Source organism: Hibiscus syriacus, unplaced genomic scaffold (assembly GCF_006381635.1).
Source record: "Hibiscus syriacus cultivar Baekdansim isolate YM2019G1 unplaced genomic scaffold, ASM638163v2 tig00111403_pilon, whole genome shotgun sequence".
Taxonomy (NCBI): domain Eukaryota; kingdom Viridiplantae; phylum Streptophyta; class Magnoliopsida; order Malvales; family Malvaceae; genus Hibiscus; species Hibiscus syriacus.
Genome location: NW_024063083.1, coordinates 443,710 through 468,087, shown reverse-complemented (window position 1 = coordinate 468,087; position 24,378 = coordinate 443,710). Strand labels below are relative to the sequence as shown.

The window sequence follows — 24,378 nt, the reverse complement described above, 5'->3', positions numbered from 1 at the left end:
GTCCCTCCGATTCGCAACTTTTGACTGGTAGAGTTAATTGTTTTTGTTGAATCTAACTTTCTTCTCTTTCTCACGTGAATAAAATTTCATCTTTACCTCCCTGGGTTGTTCATGGAAACTCTGTACACAACCGATGACCTTGTTCATCACATCTTGTGGGATTCCATGGCTGATCACTTGGAAGAGACCCCATTACTCTGACGCTAATCTCATCTTTTCAACTATATCTTTGTGTTCAGCAGGATCTAAAATATCTTTTAGATTTATGGTGGAACCTGGATACTATCTTCATGATCATCATCCAACTTTGCAGACAGTATATCTTCCGGCTCCGTAAGCATGATGTTATAATATGTAAGCGGGAAAAAAATCAAAGTTATATCAACATAAAATAAGATATGTACAAGAGACGAGATTTAACGTGGTTCTGCCTACCTCCACAGGCGAAATGAACAATAATCCATTATAGATGTAGAGAACACGAAAAGTACATGTAATCATATGTATCACAAAACCCAGTATAAATACCTAAATCCGGTGTATCCCAAAAATTCTCTCAATCTCTACAAAACTATTTTTGTAACATAAACCCCAAAAGTTACAGAGATACCAGAAAGATTACATTTCTACAAAATAATTCTCTCTCACTAGTTAAGTTATAACATTATCACTATTTATAATGTCAAATACTTGATCACCAAGAATTCTTAAAATATAACAAATTATCAATTATAATTTGGGTCAAAATATAACAAATATCCCCCTTGACCCAAATTCCATAAAAAAATTGGTCTTCAAGTCTTCAACAACTTCAATTTTTACGTAAGTTGCATATCCGTTGAAGCACCGTTGTTAAGTCTTCAACAACTTCGATTCTTACGCAATATCCATTGAAATATCACTATATCAATCGAGAATTACTTCATTACAACTGAAAACTCATTAAATCAAATTCATCTTACATGTTTCCAGAATTGCTAACAAAATCAACAGTAACAAGTTCCTTTAAAAACTCTACAGCTCGAACCATAGCTCTGATACCACTTGTTATAATATGTAAGCGAAAAAAATAATCAAAGCAATATCAACATAAAATAAGACATGCACATGAGACGAGATTTAACGTGGTTCTGTCTTGCCTACCTCACAATAATCCACTATAGATGTAAAGAACATGAAGAGTACAAATACATGATATCATATGTATCCTAAAACCCTTAATAAATATCAAAATCCGATGTATCCCAAAAACTATATCAATCCCTACATAACTATATTTGTAACATAAACCCCAATAGTTACAGAAATCCCAGAAAGATTACAACTCTCCAAAATAATTATCTCTCACTAATTAGGTTATGGCATTATTACTATTTATAATGTCAAATACTTGATCACCAAGAATTCTTAATCCATAAGGATTATTACATAAAATAATTACAATAAAATTCAATTTAATTATCAATTATAATTTAAGTCAAAATATATCACATGACAAATATTGGCGGCATGGTTACTGTACCTGCATCCACGAGTCCTTTGACGCCAGCTTTTGTATCATCGAAGGCCTTAAGCTCTTTAACTCTATCATAATATGTGCCTGTTTTCCATTGTTTTGCAAATTCAAATCTCGTTTCAGAAGCAAAAATTTAAATATGGATTCGGGTTTAGCTCTATCTTAATGTTGCTTGCTATGAATTTAGAAGAACATAAGATTTATATATAGCTGGAACAACTCATAATAATTATAAAACTTGTTATTCTACTTCCACATGATTATTCAATTAGCGCAACATTGTTTTATTTTATTCGAACAACAAAGAAAAATATAGTTTTATACTTTTCTTTTGTTTCGTATTACTATTATTATTGTCGGTTGCTTTATAGTATGTCCTTTCACAATGTGAAAACTGTCAGCTTTTACAAGGCTTTGAAAAAACCAACAAATTGGAGGGATGTAACGTGTGAGATGGATTAGTATATTTTTAAATATTGATTACAATTTGTGAATAGTTTTTGACCTTTTGTTCTTCATAAATAAAATAATTATCAAGTGGCAAACTCATTAGTGAACTCGTTAGGTGGAATGGAAAAGAAAGCGTTAGTGACGTACTAATGGTGATGTATATAAGCTGTAAAGGCCATCAAAGGTGAATAACAAACTCTCTTAAAAACTGAGAATTCCAAATGAGATTGAAGGGTCTTTTCCACAGGTGAAAGTAGCTTTTAACACATTGGAGATATAAAGCTTTAAGGCTTCTTTCTTCCAAAATGGTTCGGGAAATAATCATTGATATTTGAGTAAAATCCCATCATTATTATGGATTGGTTTTAGATGGAAAACTCATAACAATTCTCAGCATCCATGGTGGGGGAGGGAGAGGCATTATCCCTGGGATGGGACCATTCTTGCCTTCCTTGAATATCAGCTTCAGGTTGGTTGATATCTCCATCCATAAACTTTCACTCTTCATTTCTTTCGAATATTCATATCTCCAAAGTGAACATACTCACATGTATTGAAATCCGAGTAACATAGGTCTATATTCGAAGCTTAAACCTTTTTCTTGAGCAGGAACTGGATGGTAACAATGCAAGGATTGCAGAATATTTTGATTTCATTGCAGGAGCCAGCACAGGAGGCTTTGTTACAGCAATGCTTACTGCTCCGAATCGAAACAAACGACCATTGTTTTCTGCAAAAGATATCTATCTTCAAGAGAATCCAAACATCTTCCCTCAAGAATCGCAACATTGACGACAATTAGTCGCAATCTAGGTTCTGATTGCAATCGGTTCGATAAATATCTGATCAAAATCACAGAATAACAACAGTTTCATCTGATATGTCTCGACCCTTTTTCAGGCATAGCTTGAGCTGGTACACCATCATAACGAAATGGATTAAGTCAACAGGGAGTAGATACTAGTCTGTCGAGGGCTTTATACGATGGATCGAAGTGTGACATTGGTTCCCAAATATGGTGGACTTTATCTGCACAATAAGATCAAAGAAATGCTTGGGGGGATAAGAGGCTTAATGAGACTCTAACCAATGTGATAATCCCCTCTTTTGATATCAAGCTTCTCCAACACAGTTTTCTCCACCTTAAAGGTTATTTATACAAAAACTGAATGTTTCCGTTCAGAACTTCCGATCCCGATTCATTGCCATCCCGAGATTGATTCAAGATGGATTTCTTCAGTTGTTTTAATATAATGTAGTAAAAATATTGCAGGCGAGACGTGATCATTCAGAGAATGCTTCATTATCAGATGTCTGTATCAGCACTTCCGCAGCACCATATTTCCTTCCCCCTTATTATTTTGAAATCAACTCGTCCAAAGGCACCAAGAAATTCAACCTCGTCAATGGCGGTGTTGCAGTCAACAATCCCGTAAAACAAATACATTTTCCATCAAAACAAACACATCTTCATTCATAAGATTATTTCTAACACCCCAGATTTTGTTAGCAATATCTGAGTAAGGTGACCAAATGTTTTTGAAAGAGCAGAACAGAAAATGAGTGGAGAGAAAGAACCACTATGATTCATTCCTTTTTAATATTTATACAGCAATACAAAAAATAGTCAACAATCTTCAACAAGTTTCCTGATTTTTTAGCTTGAAATAAGTTTCACCACAAATCCAATGACTGTAATCATTTCAGTCAACATCAGTACATATATTAATTTCATTACAAAAAAAGTATTTGAACAAAATCAAACAAAATAAGCAACAAGTGTCACAACAAAACTGCCATCACTCCTCCTTGACATTATTGTTACTACATACTCCCAGGCTTTCTCTTAACTTCTCAAATTTCATTCTTGACAGTCGCTTAGTAAATATATCAGCTACTTGATCTTTTGAGCTGCAATGCTTCATTTGAATTTGACCTTCCTTCTCAACTTCTCTAAGGAAGTGATATTTAATGTTAATATGTTTAGTCTTTCCATGAAAGACTGGTTTTTTTTGCAATGGCAACAACATATTTATTATCACATAACACTTCAGTAGCATTCACCTGTTCATGCTTCAAATCAAGCAGCAACTTCCTCAACCAAATGCATTGGTTAACAACATGTGCAGCAGCTATATATTCTGCTTCTGTTGTGGATTGTGCCACAGTCTCCTACTTCTTGGAACTCCAACATATCCTGTCTGAACCAATAGAGAAACAAGAACCAGAAGTGCTTCGCATGTCATCAGATGAATCTGCCCAATCGCTATCAGTAAATCCCACAGCTTTATAGTTGTATTTCTTGCATATAAAACACCAAAATCTGATGTTCACTTTACTTATCTCAATACCCTTTTTGCAGCTCTTTAATGCACTTCAACTGTGCATGAACCTAGAGAGTAAACTTGTTGCATACATAATATCAGGTCTGGTAGCAGACAAATATAACAAGCACCCAATAAGACTCATGTATTGGCCTGCATCAATCTTTCTTGCTTGATCATTTTTTGCTGAGCTTTTTTCCTTGCACAGCTGGAGTATTCACTATCTTGCAATTCTCCATTCTAAATTTCTTTAGAACTTCAATTGCATATTTCCTTTGGCATATGAAAATTCCTTGTTGAAGTTGGAGAATTTCCACACCAAGAAAATATGATATTTTTCCTAAATCATTCATTTCAAAACTTTTTTTTCATCTCCTCCTTAAATTGACGAATCAACAATTGATTGCTACCAGTAACCAACAAACCATCAACATACAAAGAAACAAAAATTATCTAATCTCACCTTGTGCTTCTTTCACATAAAGAGTTGCTTCAGTACAACTTTTGACAAATCCCAGCCTTGTCAAATACTCATCAATTCTGCTATACCAGGTTCTAGGAGCCAGTTTTAAACCATAAAATACCTTTTTAAGAAGATACACCTTATCATCACAACCTTCCTTCACAAATTCCTCAAGTTGTTCAATAAAAATATCCTCTTAGATATCCATTAAAGAAGGCTGATTTTACATCTAGTTGGTATATTTCCCAAGATTTATGGGAAGCCAAAGCAATCAATAGTCTGATGGTGTCAAACCTGACCACAGGTGCAAATGTCTCTGTAAAATCGACACCAAACTCTTGGGAATACCCTTTCATTACAAGTCTTGCCTTATGCTTATTGATAGAGCCATCTGAATTCAATTTAACTCTATACACCCATTTTACTCCAATCACCTTCTTGTTCTTGGGTTTATCCACCAATTCCCAAGTGTTTTGGATATCATCCTCATTTCTTCCTTCATAGCTTCTTGCCATTTAATAAATTTTGCTGCCTCTTGAAAACTTATAGGTTCCAAAATGGCAACATTGCATCTGTTGAGAATATCATTCAACGTCCTTGTGCCTCTAACTTCAATCTCTTCATTTGAATCAATGTCAACTTCTAAGCTAGTTGCATCTTGATCTTGTGAAAAACTAACATTTGGTCTGCTCGGAGTTTTCAACCAAAGACTTGTTCCAATTCCAAATGGAATCCTCATCAAACTTCAAATTTCTGCTAACAATGATTTTTTGTGTCTTCACATCAAGTACTCTATATCCTTTTGAGTTGGAACTATATCCCACAAAAACACCAATAGTTGTCTTTTCATCCAGCTTGTCCCTTTTCACTTCTGGAACATGTATATAACATACATAACCGAAGACTCTAAGATGACCAATTGAAGTTTTAGCATCAAACCAAGCTTCAGATGGTGTCTTTCCTTCCAAGGCTTTAGTGGGGAACCTATTTAATAAATATACAACGGTGTTGACAGCCTTTACCCAGAAAACCTTTGGCATCCTTTTCTCAAACAGCAAACATCTGGCCATGTTCAAAACAGATCTATTTTTTCTCTCGCTAACACCATTTTGTTGTGGCTTGTTGAAGATAACGTGTAAATCGATGCGATGTGTATTTACTGTCATTATCAGACCTTAGAGTCTTGATTTTCTTTTGATATTGATTTTTAGAATTTTCTTTGAACCTTTGAAAATCATCAAACACTTCACTTTTTTGTTTTAAGAAGAATACCCAGCACCATCTGCTATAATTATCAATGAATATTAAAAAATATTTACTCCCATTTAGTGAAGATATGCACATTGGACCACATAAATCAGTGTGTACAAGTTGAAACTTTTTTTTTTTTTTTTTTTGCGGAAGACGGCTATCGGATAGAGCAAAAATGCAACTGATAATTTGATAAAATAAAAATTGAAGATAAAAGATACACAAAAATTTACGTGGAAAACCCCTAAATAATATAAGGTAAAAACCACATGCAACGGTAGAAGAATTTCACTATGAGAAAAATAGGAATTACAACCTCTCTCGATCTACCAAGGAGAAAATAATGATAATTCTCTCTTAATAAAAAGGAGAAAACAACTCTCAAGAAACTCTCTAAATTCTCTCTAATATTGGAAGAAAGTTAGAATGCTTTGGGATGGTTTTGAAGCTAAATGAGATAAGGTATTTATAGCTAAATCTTAAGGACTTAATCTTATAAATACCCTAAAGTTTAGTGACTAGAATTTGTAATTTGATCATATAAAAAAATAGAAAATTATGCACCTAATTTTCGGTGCCTTAATTGCACCTTTCGATGCACCCATTTATTATTATTATTATTTGACTTTCTACATTCTTAAGCTCTCCAATCTTGATTTACAGGAAATGGAAGCTTAGCTTGCTTCCCTTTTTGACGCACTTCGCACACAACAGTATTTCCACACACATCAGACACATCTTTTACTAAACCTTTGCTAGACATATATTTTAAAGATGAATAATTGAAGTGACCCAACCTCCTATGTCATAAACTTGATTGGTCAATAATAGAAGTGAAAGCCAGCACTTCAGTTTGCTTCCATTTGATTGGGAAATTTCTTTCAATCATCTTAATAGTTAACATCTGCACACCATTTTTATCATACACATCACAAACTCTATCAATGAAATGCAAGTTGTAATTTTTTTCAAGTACTGACCAACTCTAAGAAGACTTCGACTAATTCCAGGCAAAAATAAAACATTTGAAATAATTTTTGTACCTGAAGAAGTATGAACAGTTGCATCCCCTTTACCTTTTACCTCGACAAAGCTGCCATCACCTATTTTTACCCTTGATTTATAACTTTTGTACAACACTTTGAACAAGTCTACATGAGGAGTCATGTGATGAGTGCATCCATTCAAGCAGCCAAGCTTCAAGTTTGTTTACTACAACACACCACTTTTCATGCTGAAGTGCCATAAATGTAATTTCCTCCTCTAATTTGAGGTTTTCAGCAACTTGAACTTATTGAGGTTGTTGCTCAGTTTTGACCCTGCATACTTTTTCAAAATGGTCAAATTGTTTACATGATCTACGTTGAACATCATATCTGAATCAACAATAGTTCTCTGAATGGCCTTTCTTGTTACAATGTGAACAAATATGAAACTTGTTTTTTTTTGTCCTTGTTCTTATTCCCTTGGTCACCCTTCTTCTCTTTGTCTTTCCTTTCTCCTGATGGCTTCTTTCCTCTAGAAGTTACTTGAGTCTTCCCTCTTTGTTTTGCCAAAAAAGCAACCTCACTTGGTTCTTCAAGTCTATAAGCTTTTCTTTACTCCACAGCTTGTGGAGAGTTGGCTAATTCAGCTAAGAACAACTGAGATATATCTTTTGAATCTTCCAAGGAGGAAATTTTAGATTCGAACTTTTTGGCAAACTAACAAGCACCTTCTCAACAACTCTTTTCTCTAAGAGATCTTCACCAAACAATCTAATTTGGTTCACTATCTTCATAAGTCTGTCTGTATATTCTTTAACAGACTCTGACTCTTTCATTCTAAGCATCTCATATTCTCTCTTTAGATTGAGAACTTGCATCTCTGTGACTGCAACATGTATAATAGATAAAGCTTTAAACTTCTTGGCACACTCTTCTGCATGATGCTTCATCTGTGCCACTGTAGAATTATTTCTTAATGGTGGAGGATCATTTCCTGTCTCAACAACATCCTAGAGATCTGAACCTCTTAAATATGCCTTCATTTTGACAGCCCACAACTGATAATTTTGGCTATCTAACAAAGGAGGATCACCAATTCCAAAGCTGCTGGAAGACATAACAAATGATTGTAAAGAAGGTTTGATCTTTTCTTTTGGGGAGGTAAATTCACTGTTTTTTTTTCTTTTTACACTCACAGGCCCTTCCAAGATCAGATTCAACTCTGATGCCATTGTTAGGAAATTTTGAAAGAGCAGAACAGAAAATGAGTGGAGAGAAAGAACCACTATGATTCATTCCTTTTTAATATTTATACAGCAATACAAAAAATAGTCAACAACTACTCCCTTAATTCTGCAACACGTTTCCTGATTTTTTTTAGTTTGAAATAAGCTTCACCCCAAATTCAATGACTGTAATCATTTCAGTCAACAACAATACATATATTAATTTCATTAAAAAAAATAGTTGAACAAAATAAGCAACAAATGTCGCAACAAAAGTGCCATCACAAAGAGGTGTGTTTAAAAGTAACAAAATTTCAAGCTTGAACACCATGGATTTCGATAAATTTCTCATTCTTTCGCTCAGGACTGGATCTTTGAAAAGGGATGAAAAGCTTGAGGTTGGAGATGGAAAAGGATGGGGACTTTTCAGCTGGTTCTTGGGGGCTAATGGAACCAACCCTTTGTTTGAAGTTGTCTCGACTCTTAACTACCATGGATGATATGATTGACATGTATTTATCTATTTTCTTTCAAGGCTCGAATTTCACAGACAATTATCTACGTATTTTTCCATTCGGCTATTTGACATAACTGACACCAATTTTCTTTAAATTTTTTTTCTGATACTGTTTGACCAATATTTCCAGAAGTAGCATCTTTTTTGCTGAGTTGATAAAGGCGCGTCCCCGGGGACACGCTTTACCCGTGTTTTCGCTGAGTTGGATGCCGCGTGTGGAAGGCGCATCCCCGAGGACGCGCCTTTGCCAACTCAGCAGACACGTGTGGAAAGCGCATCCCCGGGGACGCGCCTTCCATTAAATGTCATAAATATCCCCATCCGTTTTTCCTAACTACCCCTCCTCCTCCCCTATATAAACCCCTCAACCTTCTCTCATTCTTCACACCAAAATCATATTCTCCTCTCTTATATAACTCAAATTCTCCAACTATTTGAGTTTTAAATTTGTTATTAGTGGTAAGAAATTTATTTTTATGTTAGTATTTTTTTAAATAGTTATTATTTTTTATATTAATATATTTATGTAAATATTATTTTTTTATTAAAATAATATTTATAGAATTATTATTTATTTAGAATTATTAATTTTTTTTTTGCTAATTATATTGTTTTGTCTACAGTTAGAATGGAAAACGAAATGCTGTTGCGATTGGATATTGATCATATCTCCAGACATTTTAGCGATATGGTAATATTTTTTATAATTAATGTTAATATTTAAATTTATTTTTATTTTAAATTTATTATGAATTTTTATTATTTTTTATTTTTTATAATGTATATTATTTAGGATGTTGATCGTATTTTAGAGACTTTTATTAAAAATCTACGTATACCGACACCGGAACGTATTTTGCCATATTTGGCTTCTGCCGGGTTCGGGTATATTGCAACAATTATAGGCGGTTGCAAACTTGAACCTGCCCTAATTTCTGCACTGATTGAGAGGTGGAGGCCCGAGACACACACTTTTCACCTTCCATGTGGAGAGGCGACAATTACATTGGAGGATGTCTATATGCATCTGGGGCTTCCCGTCGACGGAAATATGATGTGTGGTATGGCAGATGGTGATTGGAAATCAATGTGCATTGATTATCTTGGAGCTGCTCCGCCAGAGTTTAATGGAGGTAGAATAGCTTTATCTTGGTTGAAAGCTAATTTTGAGGTTTTAAATGAAAATGCTTCAGAGGATCAAGCAAAGGCATGTGCTCGGGCATATATTCTACGAATAATTGGAGGAATATTGATGCCCGACAAATCTCGCAACCAGGTGCATTGTATGTGGTTGCGACATCTGATCGATTTTGATGAAGCTGGAAGATATAGTTGGGGTGCTGCAGTTTTGGCATTTCTCTTTAGAGAAATGTGTCGGGCGACGAATTATAAGAAAACTGCTATCGGTGGATGTCTTCTGCTTCTACAATCATGGGTGTGGTTCCGCATACCTTTCTTATGCCCGATCGTGAATGAACCATACGTATTCCCCTTATTGTTGAGGTAATTTTCGAACTAAATTTTGATTTAAATATTTTCAATTAAATAGGGTGATATTTAATTTATATTATATTTCATAGGTGGTCGATGAAAAGAAAGGACCATAAAAGTATACCTACTGGGTTAGAGGAAATTCGTTTACTTATTGATACGAAAGCTGGGTCTGAGGTATGTTTTTAAATTTGTTTAATTATTAATATTTTAATTTAAAATGTTAGATATAATTAGAATATTTTATTTATTTGAATTGTATATTTATATTTCAGTTTCAGTGGATACCTTATGCGAGCGATGAAGTGAAAGCTTGCATCCCACCCCACCTTAGTGGGTCATTAGAGGTATGGATATCGGTTATACCTCTTATATGTTATGCTATTATTGAGTGGCATCCAATTGATCGCGTGCTCCGTCAGTATGGTTGTACGTAATATATTCCTGGAGCTCCTAGGAATTTAGACGACGTGCATAATATAGATAGACGAGGAAAGAAAGATGTTAACTGGGTGGTGAGACACAGAGATTGGATTGCGTTTTGGGAGAACCGATATACACTGGTGGCCCCTCGACAATATTACGCTGAAACTGGTCATATGGTTACGGATAACTATATGGACTGGTTTAATGAAAATGGGAAGCCGTTTCTACTTTCGGCGGAAGCACGATGGGTTAACATTCCTAGGCGTCGAGAAAGACGTCAACCGTCTCAATATCATCGTCCCCCGACGCGTGGACAGAGAGAAGGCGCTACCGGTTCTGCATCAGTCCCACCACAACATCCTTATTCGTCGATGCCGCAGGGGTACATGCCCAGCCCTCCACTTCATATGCTAAGCCCACCAGTTTATATGTCATCTCCGCAGGGTTACATTCCGAGCCCGCAGGGTTACATTCCGAGCCCGCAGGGTTACATTCCTAGCCCGCCAGGTTACATGCCTAGCCCGCAGGGTTTTATACCATATGGAGGTGCATATACGACTATGTTTAATGATCCAGCATATGGTTCATATGCATCTTATTTGGCTGGTGGTGCTTCTCCGCAGACACCTCAATCTCCATCTGGATCACAGACATCGATGCCAATGTTTCCACAGTTTTCACAGTTCCCGGGGAGCGGTGGGATTGTTACTAGCACTCCTCCAGGGTCGTTATTTTATATAGGCCCTTCAGCCCCTTCAGCGTCATCTACACCAAATGAAGAAAATGATGCTGATGATGATAGTGAAGATGAGGAGACTGAAGAACAAGTTCCACGAAGAAATCCTCCACGAAATAGACAACCACCGCCATGTGGAACTCATTCGAGAAGACGACATCGGTGATCCAGTTATATTTAATGTTATTTAAATAATTATATTTCAGAATTTTATATAATTTGGTTATGTTATTTAAATGTTTCATGGTTGTTACATACATATTTTTAATGTTATTTTTTATTCACATTTAACATTAAATGTTTGATAAATGTTTTTAAAATAAAAATTATATTATTCGAAATTTAAAATAAAAATAAAAATAATATTATTCAAATTTAAATTTAAAATATAAATTATAGTATTCGAAATTTAACATTAAATTTTAACTTAATATTCCAATTGTATTCGAAATTAAAAGTTATATTCCAATTATAGTTCACAATACTTAAATTGAAATTAAATTTATCCATACATATGATTTTATCATTAACATATATATTAAAACGTATACATTAAAATCAACTTATGTTGAGTTCATCGATCGACGGAATCGGCCAGAGGGGGTGAATTGGCAATTTATTCAATGTCACATTTCAATGCTCATTCCATACAATTTCAATGTCACAATCAACTTATCACTTCACATTTATTCAATTTATCCATAACATTTTATCTAATTTATTCAAACTTCACATAACGTTTTAATTTAAGTTATTCTTAACTTGCTGAACTTTCAAAAGAAGTTAAATTTTGGTTATAATTTACCTGATTTACTGATATATCTAGTGTCCCTGAGGGACATGAGTGACATAATAGGGCAATGATAACATATTCTATGACAAAATAATGGAAGGCGCGCCCCCGGGAACGCGCCTTCATGTCCCCTGAGAAATAATAGGTACTGATATATCTAGTGTCCCCGAGGGACATGAGTGACATAATAGGGCAATGATAACATATTCTCTGACGAAATAATGGAAGGCGCGCCCCCGGGAATGCGCCTTCATGTGAATAGTGAAATAATAGGTACTGATATATCTAGTGTCCCCGAGGGACATGAGTGACATAATAGGGCAATGATAACATATTCTCTGACGAAATAATGGAAGGCGCGCCCCCGGGAACGCGCCTTCATGTGAATAGTGAAATAATAGGTACTGATATCTAGTGTCCCCGAGAGACATGAGTGACATAATAGGGCAATGATAACATATTCTCTGACGAAATAATGAAAGGCGCGCCCCCGGGAACGCGCCTTCATGTGAATAGTGAAATAATAGGTACTGATATATCTAGTGTCCCCGAGGGACATGAGGGACATAATAGGGCAATGATAACATATTCTCTGACGAAATAATGGAAGGTACGCCCCCGGGAACGCGCCTTCATGTGAATAGTGAAATAATAGGTACTGATATATCTAGTGTCCCCGAGGGACATGAGTGACATAATAGGGCAATGATAACATATTCTCTGACGAAATAATGGAAGGCACGCCCCCAGGAACGTGCCTTCATGTGAATAGTACTCCGATTATAGACACTATTATATGCAACGTATTATAAACTTTCAAAACAAACTTCAGTTCACAATCTTTCAAATTCTCAAATTCCCAAACACTAAATTCTCAAATTCTCTGAAAATGAGTCGTCTTTCTGCTGTTGTTTTGTATGATGGAGAAATTAAGGAAGCTGAAGAGGGGGTTGTTTTTGAGTCAGATCATTATATCCCCTTAACCTTGAAGAGAAACATCACAATTGAGGAGTTAATCATAAAAATTTCGTTAAAGATTCGTGTAGCATGCCAGAGAAGACTATCTTCACTTCAGTACAGATTTCCTACTGAACTTTTTCCGCTCACGTATACATCATTTCAGCTTTCAAACGATGATGATGTTTCTATGATGGTTGATGCTCATATGGGGAGTTCACAATCTCTTATTGAAATGTATGCCACTTTTATTGAGGTTCGTGCAACTCGTGGTCTCTCATATTCCTCTCACTTTGGTATTGCATATCAAACTGATCAAGTTGATAGCCCGACACAACTGATCTGTAATGATTTCACATCATTAATGGCGGATCCAATGCCATATACCATGCCATCAAGTTCAATAGGAAGACATTCATCTGCAACTGCTTATGATCTCAACCCACGTGGCTTCACCAATAATCCATATGGCAACATCTCTTCTACTTCAAGGGGCAGACATTCATCTGCCAATGTTTTCGACTTACATATGGAAATGCCAACGAGACGACAGTCTATTCACATCCCACATGATACAATGGCCTCAAGTTCAAGGGGAGGACACTCAAGCGGGAACTTATTTGACCTCAATATTGGATTATCGGAGGAACCCTCATCTCTACCAGAAGAACCTCTTCGAGAGCCAGGTGCAGATTGTGCTGAAACGGGATTATTCGTTGAACCTGACTCACCACAGTTTAACGTACATTCTGATGATGACGAGGATGACGTTCCGATAAATACAACACCAGCCGAACTTCCTGCACATATGTATGAGGCTGATTATGATGCAATGTATGAGCCTGAATTTCCAGATCTTCCTGATGTTGGCAACTATGGACTTCAATCATCAGTCAATGACGGTAATTTACATATTGGAATGGAGTTCGCATCGAAGGAGGAAGCAATGATGGCAATAAAGAGTTACAATATTCGTAACTCAGTTCAGTCCCGAGTTGATCGATCTAACACGGAGAAATATGTCTGCTACTGCGTCCAACGTGACAACGGATGTCAATGGATGGTCCATGTATCAAAGAGGAAGAACAACTTATGGGAACTAACCAGATACAACGGTCTTCATACATGTTGTGCAACAGGTATAAACCAGGATCATCCCAACTTGGACTCCAACATTATTTGTCAAGCAATCATGCCCATTGTGAAGCAAAGCTCTCATATAGCTGTTGCAGTGTTGATTTATGCTATACAGTCACAATATGGGTACACTGTCTCATATAAAAAAGCGTGGTTGGCAAAACAGAATGCCATTTGCAAACTTCATGGCGAATGGGATTCCTCTTACAACGAGCTGCCCAGTTGGTTTCATGTTGTGCAAAGACTTAATCCCGGGACAATTGTTGAGTTCGAAACTCAACATCATTACGTGAATGATCGAATGGTTCGCGATCTCTGCTAATTTTACCGAGTCTTTTGGACTTACCCTCAGTGTATTAATGCAATCAAGTACTGTAAACCAATTGTCCAAATTGATGGTACTTTCTTGTATGGGAAATACAAGCAAGTTTTATTATTGGCTGTGGTCCAAGATGGAAACCGCAATATTCTTCCTGTTGCGTTTGCCCTCGTTCAAGGAGAAGACACTGAGTCTTGGGCTTTTTTCCTTAAAAATTTACGTTTACATTTTGTCACCAGGGAACGAGTATGCATTATTTCAGACCGAGGAGCCGGGATAAAAGCAGCAATGGACTCTTTGGGTACAATGTATAGACCTCCACATGTTCAACATCGTTATTGTGTCCGTCATATTGCTGCAAACTATTACGGAAAATACAAGAAGAACGATGAACGTCAGTTAGTCGTGCGGATGGGTATGTTACTTTTTCCCAATTTTTCTATCAATTTCTTATTACTTATTTATACTTCATATTAACTATTACATATTCCTAATGGCTTAGGTTACGAACTCTTACCTCAAAGGTTTGAGTCGATGCTACAAGAGCTGTTTGGCAAAAATAAGAAGGGGTGCGAGTACATTATGGACATCAGCAAAGAAATGTGGACAAATGCATATGACGGGGGTATCACTATGGTCATATGACAACAAACTTGGCTGAAGCAATAAATTCAACCTTAAAGGGGGCGCGTCATTTACCAGTCACGGCGTTGGTTAAAACGACTTATTTTCGTTTGGGTCAAATCTTTGCAAAGCTCGGTGGACAAGCTCTTACTTGGATGCAAAACGGACATATTTACCACCCAAGACTAGTAGTTGATTTACAGAAAAAAGTGGCTGCATCAAATGGGATGTTAGTTACAAATTTTTCTCGCACCCGTGAATTGTTTCGTGTAACCGAAATGCTACGTCCCCTGCAAGGGATTGAAGCTAACTCTTTCAGAGTTAATCTGCAAGAGAGGTGGTGCGATTGTGGTTTCTTTCAAGCACTCAAATATCCATGCTCTCATGTCATTGATGCTTGCTCACATTCGCATTTGGACTACAAAAATTATGTTGATTCCGTATACCAACTTTCACAAGTATTCAAGGTATATGAATTTGAGTTTCCACCCATAGGAAACGAAAGAGACCCAAATGAGATTCAAACTTGGCTTACAATTGTACCAGATCCATTGCTATTGAGGGACTCATGTCGTCCAAATCTACTAGAATACATTGTGATATGGATATTCGGGAGAAGTCAACAGAACAAAAACGATGTGGGCATTGTAGAAACATCGGGCACAATAGAAAAAAATGTCCAGCTCTGTTATCATCATATAACCGTTAGCTCTTATGTAATTAATATTGTATTTAAATGAATGTTTTTGTTTCTAATAATTTAATGTTATTGCATTTATATAATTTGTCAATGTATGTACAGCTAAATAATTTTTTTTAACTTTTAAATACATAAATATATTTAATATATTTATTTAATATAATAATTAATATTATTAGTTATAATTTTTTTTAAAATATAATAATAATTCCACCTTCTAAGTAGAGAAAAATATTAAATTAAACAAATTAAAAGTTATTAAAAATTTTATGTATACGATGACACATTTCATGTTCTGATTGGAGGATTAAATTTATTAAATTAAATTTTCAATAAGACTAATTTTATAAAATATGTAAGTCTTGAATATTAAATATGTAATTATACTAATTTATTAACTTATGCATCAATATTTTCATTAAATATTGATATGAGATGACTAGATTGATAACATTTAAATAATTAACGGATAAAATTAATAGATCGATAATCAAAATCAAAAATAATAATATAACCATATGTGTAATATTATAATTTCATACATTTTTCCTATAACTACAATAAAGTCAAAACTGGTTTTCATATATTGTTATATCATATTAATGTAGATAATTCACTCCACCTTTAACACACATTAACAAAATACATTTGATAATTCTTACATTATAATCGAAACATTTTACATAATATATTATTAATTTATAATAATAATAAAAATAAACTATTTATTATTAAACAAAATACGTGTCTGCTGAGTTGGCAAAGGCGCGTCCCCGGGGATGCGCCTTCCACACGTGGCATCCAACTCAGCGAAAACACGGGTAAAGCGCGTCCCCGGGGACGCGCCTTTGCCAACTCAGTAGAAAGGGTGCTACTTCGGGATATATTGATCAAACAGTGTCAGAAAAGAAATATTAAAGAAAATTAGTGTCAGTTATGTCAAATCCCCTTTCCATTCTGAACATTGAGATTTTGTGTTTGATTCCCCCCATTGTTCATTTACAAAATCCGATGTTTGATATCTTGTCACAATCCAAAATGTTTTACACTGAACCAGATTGATAGCTTGAAATATACCCAAGCAGCGTCAGACAACTCAAACAGAGAAAACCTTGAACAGCTTGAGAATATTGCAAATCAGATTCTTAAAATGCATGTTTCTTCTGTGAACTTGGAGACTGGTTTATATGAACCGGTGGAAAATTCAAACACATATGAAGAAGCACTCATCAAGCAAGACTAAAAATACCACATGCAATTCTTTCTGTATTAACTTCATACAATCAAATTATGTCCTGTTTTTAATCGCGAAATGTTTTCAACTTAACATTGAGAGCAGGTTTGCTAAACGATTGTCCATTGAAAGGAGGCATCGCCGAATCACGACTCTGCTGAATATCACCTCTTAAATGCTAAACTCACGTAATATTTCACACTTATGTCATTCTTAAATAACAATATCAATAACAGTTCATACGTTCACAGATAAGAGAAATTATTATAGCCTCTCTGTCAAGCAGGCTCATAACAAATGTCAGATTCAAAGAACAGTAAAAAAAATCCAACTTCAAGAAAGTACAAATTATATTCATCCATTAACTATTTATATAATCATTCTAGAGGTGCTTATGTGAAGGGAAACACAGTACTTAAGCATTCCTGCTTCTGCTTCAATTCTCTTTTAGCTGACCACAGTCCTCTATCACAACAGGTTGCGAAGTTCTCCCATCATCTGAGCCTAGTTTCTCCATTTCCTTCACAACACTATAACCGTCCATTACTTTGCCAAAGACAACATGTTTCCCATCAAGCCACGGGGTTTTCTCGGTGCATATAAAGAATTGTGAACCATTGGTGTTTGCTCCAGCATTTGCCATTGACAAACAACCAGGTCCAGTGTGTTTGAGCTTGAAGTTCTCATCTGCAAATTTCATACCATAGATCGACTCTCCGCCCGTGCCATTCCCCCTTGTGAAATCTCCGCCTTGACACATGAAGGATGGGATGATTCGGTGAAATGCCGAGCCTTTATAGTGCAACGGCTTCCCAGACATTCCAACACCTTTTTCCCCAGTACAGAGGGCGCGGAAATTTTCAGCAGTTTTTGGAACAACATCAGCAAATAGCTCCATTACAATTCGGCCACCTTTTGCTTTTCCAATCAAAATATCAAAGAAAACTTTGGGGTTTGACTTTGACATTCTTTTAACCTAGTTAACACACCTGTGGACAAGAATAAAAAATGTTGAGTGCTCTCTTCAAATTCAAACTTTTTATACAAACAAAGGAACTAACAGAAGGAATAAAATGTATATCTTAAACTTGTTTTATATACAGACACGCATTCAAAACGTGTATATCTTAACCACGTTTTACAATTATGGGTTCTAGCATTTAAGAGTCCAAAATTTCCACACACTAAAAAAACAAACAAACAAAATATTACAAAGAAATTGAACTATAGAACACACACCCAAAAGACACTAGTCAAACGAAACAATCGCATCACACTTTGAAAGACAAAAGTTTTCACCATACAATCCTGAATTGAACAAATATTAATTAACTGCTAAAAAAGGGGGAAGGGGAACTTGAACCTCTACATCTGCAAGAACATATTGACAAAGGGGAACCAATTGGTCAATCTAATAACCAAATATTTGCAAATGGGTAATAATAAAATGTAATCATCAACCATTTAAATCTCACGATAAATAATGGGTATTTATCAAAAGGAAATTTTTTTTGAAGAGGATGATACTTATGATATTGCACAGCTATTGAGCTCACAGGTTTTCAGTAAAATAATCACCTGGAAGCCTTCGATGTGTGCTAAGATAAATATATAAAAAATAAAGCAAAAATGCTAAGGAAATGATGGAGAAGTGGCATACCTTTGGGAGATATGATGAGAGTTGGAGCTTGGAGACGCAGGATAATGGGGTTTTAAGATAACTTTATAAAGGAAATGGAAGGGAAGATTTTTAGGGGTTTGAGAAATTGGGGTTTTAGGGTTACAGATTGGGCTCTAATCTCCCTTAACATCCTATAGTTGTGTACTTGTGTTTTACAAATTGGGTTCTCACTTATCTTCTTTATTTGGTTCTCAAATATATCTTTTTAAAATTATAAATTATTTGCATGAAAATTATCGAACTGATAGATGTTCAACTCCCATTGTGCGATCCAATTTAATTAGTCTAATATATATATATATATATATAACATTCTTCATTTTTCTTTAAGTATCAAAATCGAATACTCATGTCCGATATAATCTTAGAAATACCGAGTATGGGGATATAAACAATTGCTGATGTAAATAAAGTTAGAGTGGACAAGTGCTCACTCGAAATTTTATCTTTTTTTTCTATTAATTATTTATTTTATTGATTGAACATACCTGCATTAAATTAAATATGAGAAAATAATAATGACTAGAATCATGAGATAAGTATTCGATAATTATTGAAGGTAACATTCATATAGGACAAGTGGATAGGCGATGCCAGGCATATTCACATAAATGACAAATAGAACAAAACATTTACTTGCAAATCTAATAATTAATTAACAATAAACTAACAAGATGAAAGCGAAATCAAGAATCCTTTTGCATAACCAAGTTCTAAAGCAGCAATTTCAACTTCCAAGAAAATCATAACTTAAATGGGCGCTGCACATGTTGTTCTAAAATGACCTGTCTGATTACAACGGCTGCAATGCACAACCCTCTTCGTACGGCCACGATCTTCTGCCCGGCCTCGCTTCTTTCGTGGCCGACCAGGTGGCTTAAGTGATTTGGGTGGGTGGATGATAACTTCAAGGGCTTTGTTGGCATTTGGATCACCGTCAGACAACTCTTTCCATAGACTTTTATCCGGAATAGGATGAATGGTCTGAGAATATGCCTTCCGGTATGTTGCAACGGTGAAACAGCTCTCGGTAAAGCGATGAACATTCTGCCCGCAAGAAAGAAGTGCAGCCACTGCGTGTGCACAGGGCAAGCCATGCAAATGCCAGCCACGGCAAAGGCAGCAGCGGTTGCGAATGTCCACTATATTTGTTCCTTCTTGAGATATAACTTCGAATTCGGCTTCATTAGCACGAAGTACTTGATATGTACGTGCACATTCAATGGCCTCTACAACGCATCTTTCAGCAGAAGGCACGAGTATTGATGTCCACTGCATGCTTATTTCTCGCCGTTCATTGAACCAGGTCATAAGCTGTCTCCTAATGCATTCCATCATCTGAATTATTGGAAGACCTGAAGCTTCTAAAAGCCAAGAATTCAGTGATTCAACTATGTTTGCTGTTAGATGCCCAAACCGTGTGCCTTCGAAATAAGCTGTCGCCCACAACCGAGGTGGGATTCGACGGATCCAATATGCAGCATCTTGCGATATCTCTTCAATCTCAAGTATCTTTGCTTCAAATTCAATTACAGTCAGGGCATGAGCAGCTTCCCATAGAAGGTTGACAAGCATAGTATTATTAAACTCCTTTCGGAAACTTTCACTCAAATGACGCATGCAAAATCCATGAAAAGCAGTAGGAAAATTTGCTTCAACACCATCCACAATGCCCTTCTGTCTATCGGACAAAATCGTAAGCCTTGGCATGTTTTCTGTATTAATTTCAAGCAGAGTATGGAGTTCTGAGAGAAACCACATCCAGTTGTTATCACTTTCCTCATCGACGACACCAAATGCCAGAGGAAACAAAGCACCATCACCATCAAAACCAGTAGCAAGAAGCAAAGTTCCAAGATATTTACTTTTCAAAAATGTTCTATCTAACCCAAGGAGTGGCCGACAAGCATTCAGAAAGCCATAAATAGAGGCCTGAAACGATATGAAGAGGCGCTGGAAACAGCCATCTGTTGGGTTTCCATAAACAGATGCAATACTCCCGGGATTTGTCCGCTTTATCTGTTCACAGTACTGAGGGAGTAAGCGATACCCTTCCTCAAAAGATCCACGCATAGCAGCCATGATACGCTCCTTCCTTCGCCAGGCTTGCTTGTAAGATAAGGTTATTCCATGAACCCTATGAATCTCTTCCAATATCTCTTTTGGCTTGTAGTTAGGATTTTCCCTTAATCGCTGCTCCACAGAGTGTGCAACCCACTGCACAGAGGCTTGTTGATGGCCAAGATGATAAAGGCCTCCACATGTATGGGTCTCATGGATGGTTCTGATTGTGAATGTTGGAACACCAGGGAGCTTTGCAGCATGTACACGCCACGGACATCCCTCACTTTCACATTTGGCTGTGAAACGAGTCTTGTCAGATTTAATGGTCTGCATTTCAAAGTGAAGAGCAATGGCTGTATCCCTCAATGCCCTGCGGCAGCTTTTGACATCCGGGAACTCTTGCCCAACTGCCAATTCATAACTCGGATTTGAATTCCGAACCTGAAGGACAGGAGGGAGACTGACTAAAGCCTGGGATTGCTGCAAATCTCGGGCAGGATCAATTTCCATCTCTTGGTTATCAACCGCAGCCAGTTCCAGATTATCATCAAGCTCTTGGCTTTCAGAAACATCCAATTCATTATTCTCCGATAAAGCCAACCCATGGTCATCATGGTCAGGTTTTTTATCAGTAGTTAAGTCGTTATCATGTCTGTAATTGTGACCAACACCCCCTTCTTGATCATGGTTGTGCCCTAAATCCAATTCATGGTCATGTGTGTGCCCTAAACCTCGGTAATGATCATGAGCCTGTCCCAATCCTAAAGGATGATCATGGCCAGTTCCTAAATCCAAATCATGGCACTGGGTGAGACCCAAATTATGATTATGGCCTAATACCATAGTCTGACTCTGCCCCAATGCTAAACTGTGACTTTGTCCGAGTATCAGATCATTGTTTGCCATTGAATAGAACAACCACAGTCTAGGAACCACCAACTAACTCAGACCCAAAACACAGCCCGAATTTACAAACTGATAACACAATGATAATTAAAAAGAATGACTATATGAATGGGAAATCGTGACAAATAGGCCAAACACTGACAAGTGACTAACATAGAGCGAGGAAGATATGAAGAAATGCATCCAACCTATTTTGCAATATTTCAAATGTAGACCAAAAGGTAAGTTTTGTTCTATCAACAATATCATTTTAATAATCAAAGAAGTATACCAATCATGAAAAGAAAATAAGCACAGAACAAAATTTAGTTTCGAGTTTCAACAACTACCACATTAACCAACATAGGAAACAAATCAATACAAATAATGAATCACAAGAAAATCCAAATGTTAAGGAAAAGGACATAACAAACACATAAACTTAACACCAATTAGACTTCTTCAATATCCCTAAACAAAGCAATTAAGCTTTGTTTTGTGCCAAGTATTTCTTGACCAAAGAGTTCAACATATTACATAACCACACAAATAGCTAACATTTCACTTTTCTTCTCCCTCGGTTTCTAAGCGAACAAAAATAAGTTCCCATTTCATACATTCTTCATAAAATATTGTGTGGGGGGGGGGGGCGGGGGAAGAGAGAAAACCAGCAAAGATAAACTTAACACCCCGAGACTAAACTAACTGAATAAACTAACAAATTAAAAAAAAGATAGAAACTGCCAATCTTGGTTTAAAAAAGCACGCATCAGGCGCGCCTGATGCGTGATGCGGTCGTTGCGATGGTTAAAATGCATCTGGCAGTCTGATGCGGTAGGAGATACATAATGCGGTCTGATGCGGGCCGATGCGTTTAGTAAAATTTTGATGATAGTTTCTCGCAAGTCCACAAAAAAATAGTTACTTGTGTTATTATTCGAAATCAAGATGGTTAGATAATGGGTGCATGTAGGAGAACTCAACAAAGGGTTACCTTTTCGTTTTCGTTGAAGCCATGGCGGTTGTTCACGCAGTCATCTCTAAACTCTCCTCTCCGAATGAAGATTTTTCAAAAGTCAGTGCTTTCATCTGGGAAGCACAAAAACGAGATTAATCTTTTTGATGCATGTGCGTTTCAATTTGTTCCGCGAAAGAGTAACCAGGCAGCTCACCTCCTGGCGATGGACGACGATCACGAACTCACAGATACTTATTGGATCGAGGAAGCCTCGCGACGAGTGGAAGTCCAAGCAGATGAAGATCGAATGTACTTAGACCCTCCTTATATCTGATTCTTGGCATGGGTATACGAAGGATGGAAGTATTGATTGTTTTCTTCTCTACTTCTCTGAAGATCGCTCTCTTCATCATTTTTTACTTGGTTAATTCAGAGGAACTGAAAGGCATGCTAGTTTTTACTGATTTGTTTACTTTGTTTGGGTGTGTTTCACGAACTTGATGTTTCCTTTATTACTAGCCAGCTGGCTTGCATTTGTTTTAAGACATTGGCTTATTTTGTTTTAGTTTAATCAAAGCAGACGTTTCTTGGTCAAAAAAACAAAAAAAAAACAAAAAACTTCAATCCATCAATGTGCCTGTATAGTTTGAAAAGTTTCAAATTAGTTTTGTTTCTCTCTAACCCTAATAGTAACTTATTTTGTCCGGATAAAAGTATATACCAAACAGAGGTGTTAACCTAAAATGAATTTCAAAATTAGAAGTTAATTTTAATTCAAACTCCAAAATATTGAAAATTAATATTATAAACTCCGAAATATTAAAAAATGGTATTATAAACTTCAAAGTTAATTTTAGCTAAATGAAGACCTCAATTGAGCATAAAATTTTCATTAGGGTTTAATTGTTTTTTCTTTTACTGTAGGTTTTATTACAATTAAATCTTAAAAATTTTTATACAAATTTTACTTTTATATACTTTCTATAATCAGGAGCAAAATTATAACATATGTAAATATTAAGAGTTATTTTAAATTCAATCATTCATTGCAACGTCGAAAGGGAACCCTGATCCTATTGCTTTGGATGATATTGATGAAAGTAATAAATGGTTGATGGGTAGAATGAAAAATGATGAAGATAAAAAAGATTTAATGTTTCTTGATGATGATCTTACATGTGATGCGGTGGGTGGAGCTTCTGGGATTAATGAGCCAAGTCATTTCACTAGAGGAACAAGAAGAGGAGATAATGATGTGGTCGGCCCATCAAAAAATGATAAAGGAAAAAGACTCGTTCTTATTGATGAAGATGAGATGGAGTAAGACATTAGAGTGACTGATGATGACGAGAGAGATAGAGACGTGTTCGGATTTAATGATGGTAATCTTGAAAACATTTAGTTTGTGACTAGAGAAAATTTAAAGAACTTTGTGGGGAGGGGGAAGGGAAGTGGGGACTATTGTTGAGTTATCTTTTGATTGTTTTAATTTTCCTACGCGTATTTGTATATTATGTTATTTAATATTTATGAAGTATTATTAAATTATTTTTGATATTAATTTAAAAAAAAATTGTATTAATTAAATTTTTTTTGATATATAAGTATTTACAAAATATAAAATAAGTTTAAAAAAAAAA

At 35.9% G+C, this 24,378-nt stretch overlaps 2 protein-coding genes and 1 pseudogene across 2 annotated transcripts; 1 reads left to right on the top strand and 2 right to left on the bottom strand.

Moving 5' to 3' along the window:
- Positions 1–133: 133 nt before the first annotated feature.
- Positions 134–17,159, top strand: LOC120162712 (annotated as a pseudogene).
- Positions 17,160–17,393: 234 nt separating this feature from the next.
- On the bottom strand, positions 17,394–18,954 carry LOC120162615 (peptidyl-prolyl cis-trans isomerase CYP19-3-like). The gene is made up of 2 exons (XM_039172722.1): positions 18,811–18,954; positions 17,394–18,139 (listed from the first exon to the last, which is right to left on the bottom strand). The coding sequence occupies exon 2, from the start codon at positions 18,115–18,117 to the stop codon at positions 17,587–17,589; it is 531 nt and encodes a 176-aa protein (XP_039028653.1). The 5' UTR covers positions 18,118–18,139; positions 18,811–18,954; the 3' UTR covers positions 17,394–17,586.
- A 433-nt stretch (positions 18,955–19,387) lies between these two features.
- On the bottom strand, positions 19,388–21,886 carry LOC120162618. The gene has a single exon (XM_039172727.1). The coding sequence runs from the start codon at positions 21,799–21,801 to the stop codon at positions 19,582–19,584; it is 2,220 nt and encodes a 739-aa protein (XP_039028658.1). The 5' UTR covers positions 21,802–21,886; the 3' UTR covers positions 19,388–19,581.
- Between the last annotated feature and the right edge of the window lie 2,492 nt (positions 21,887–24,378).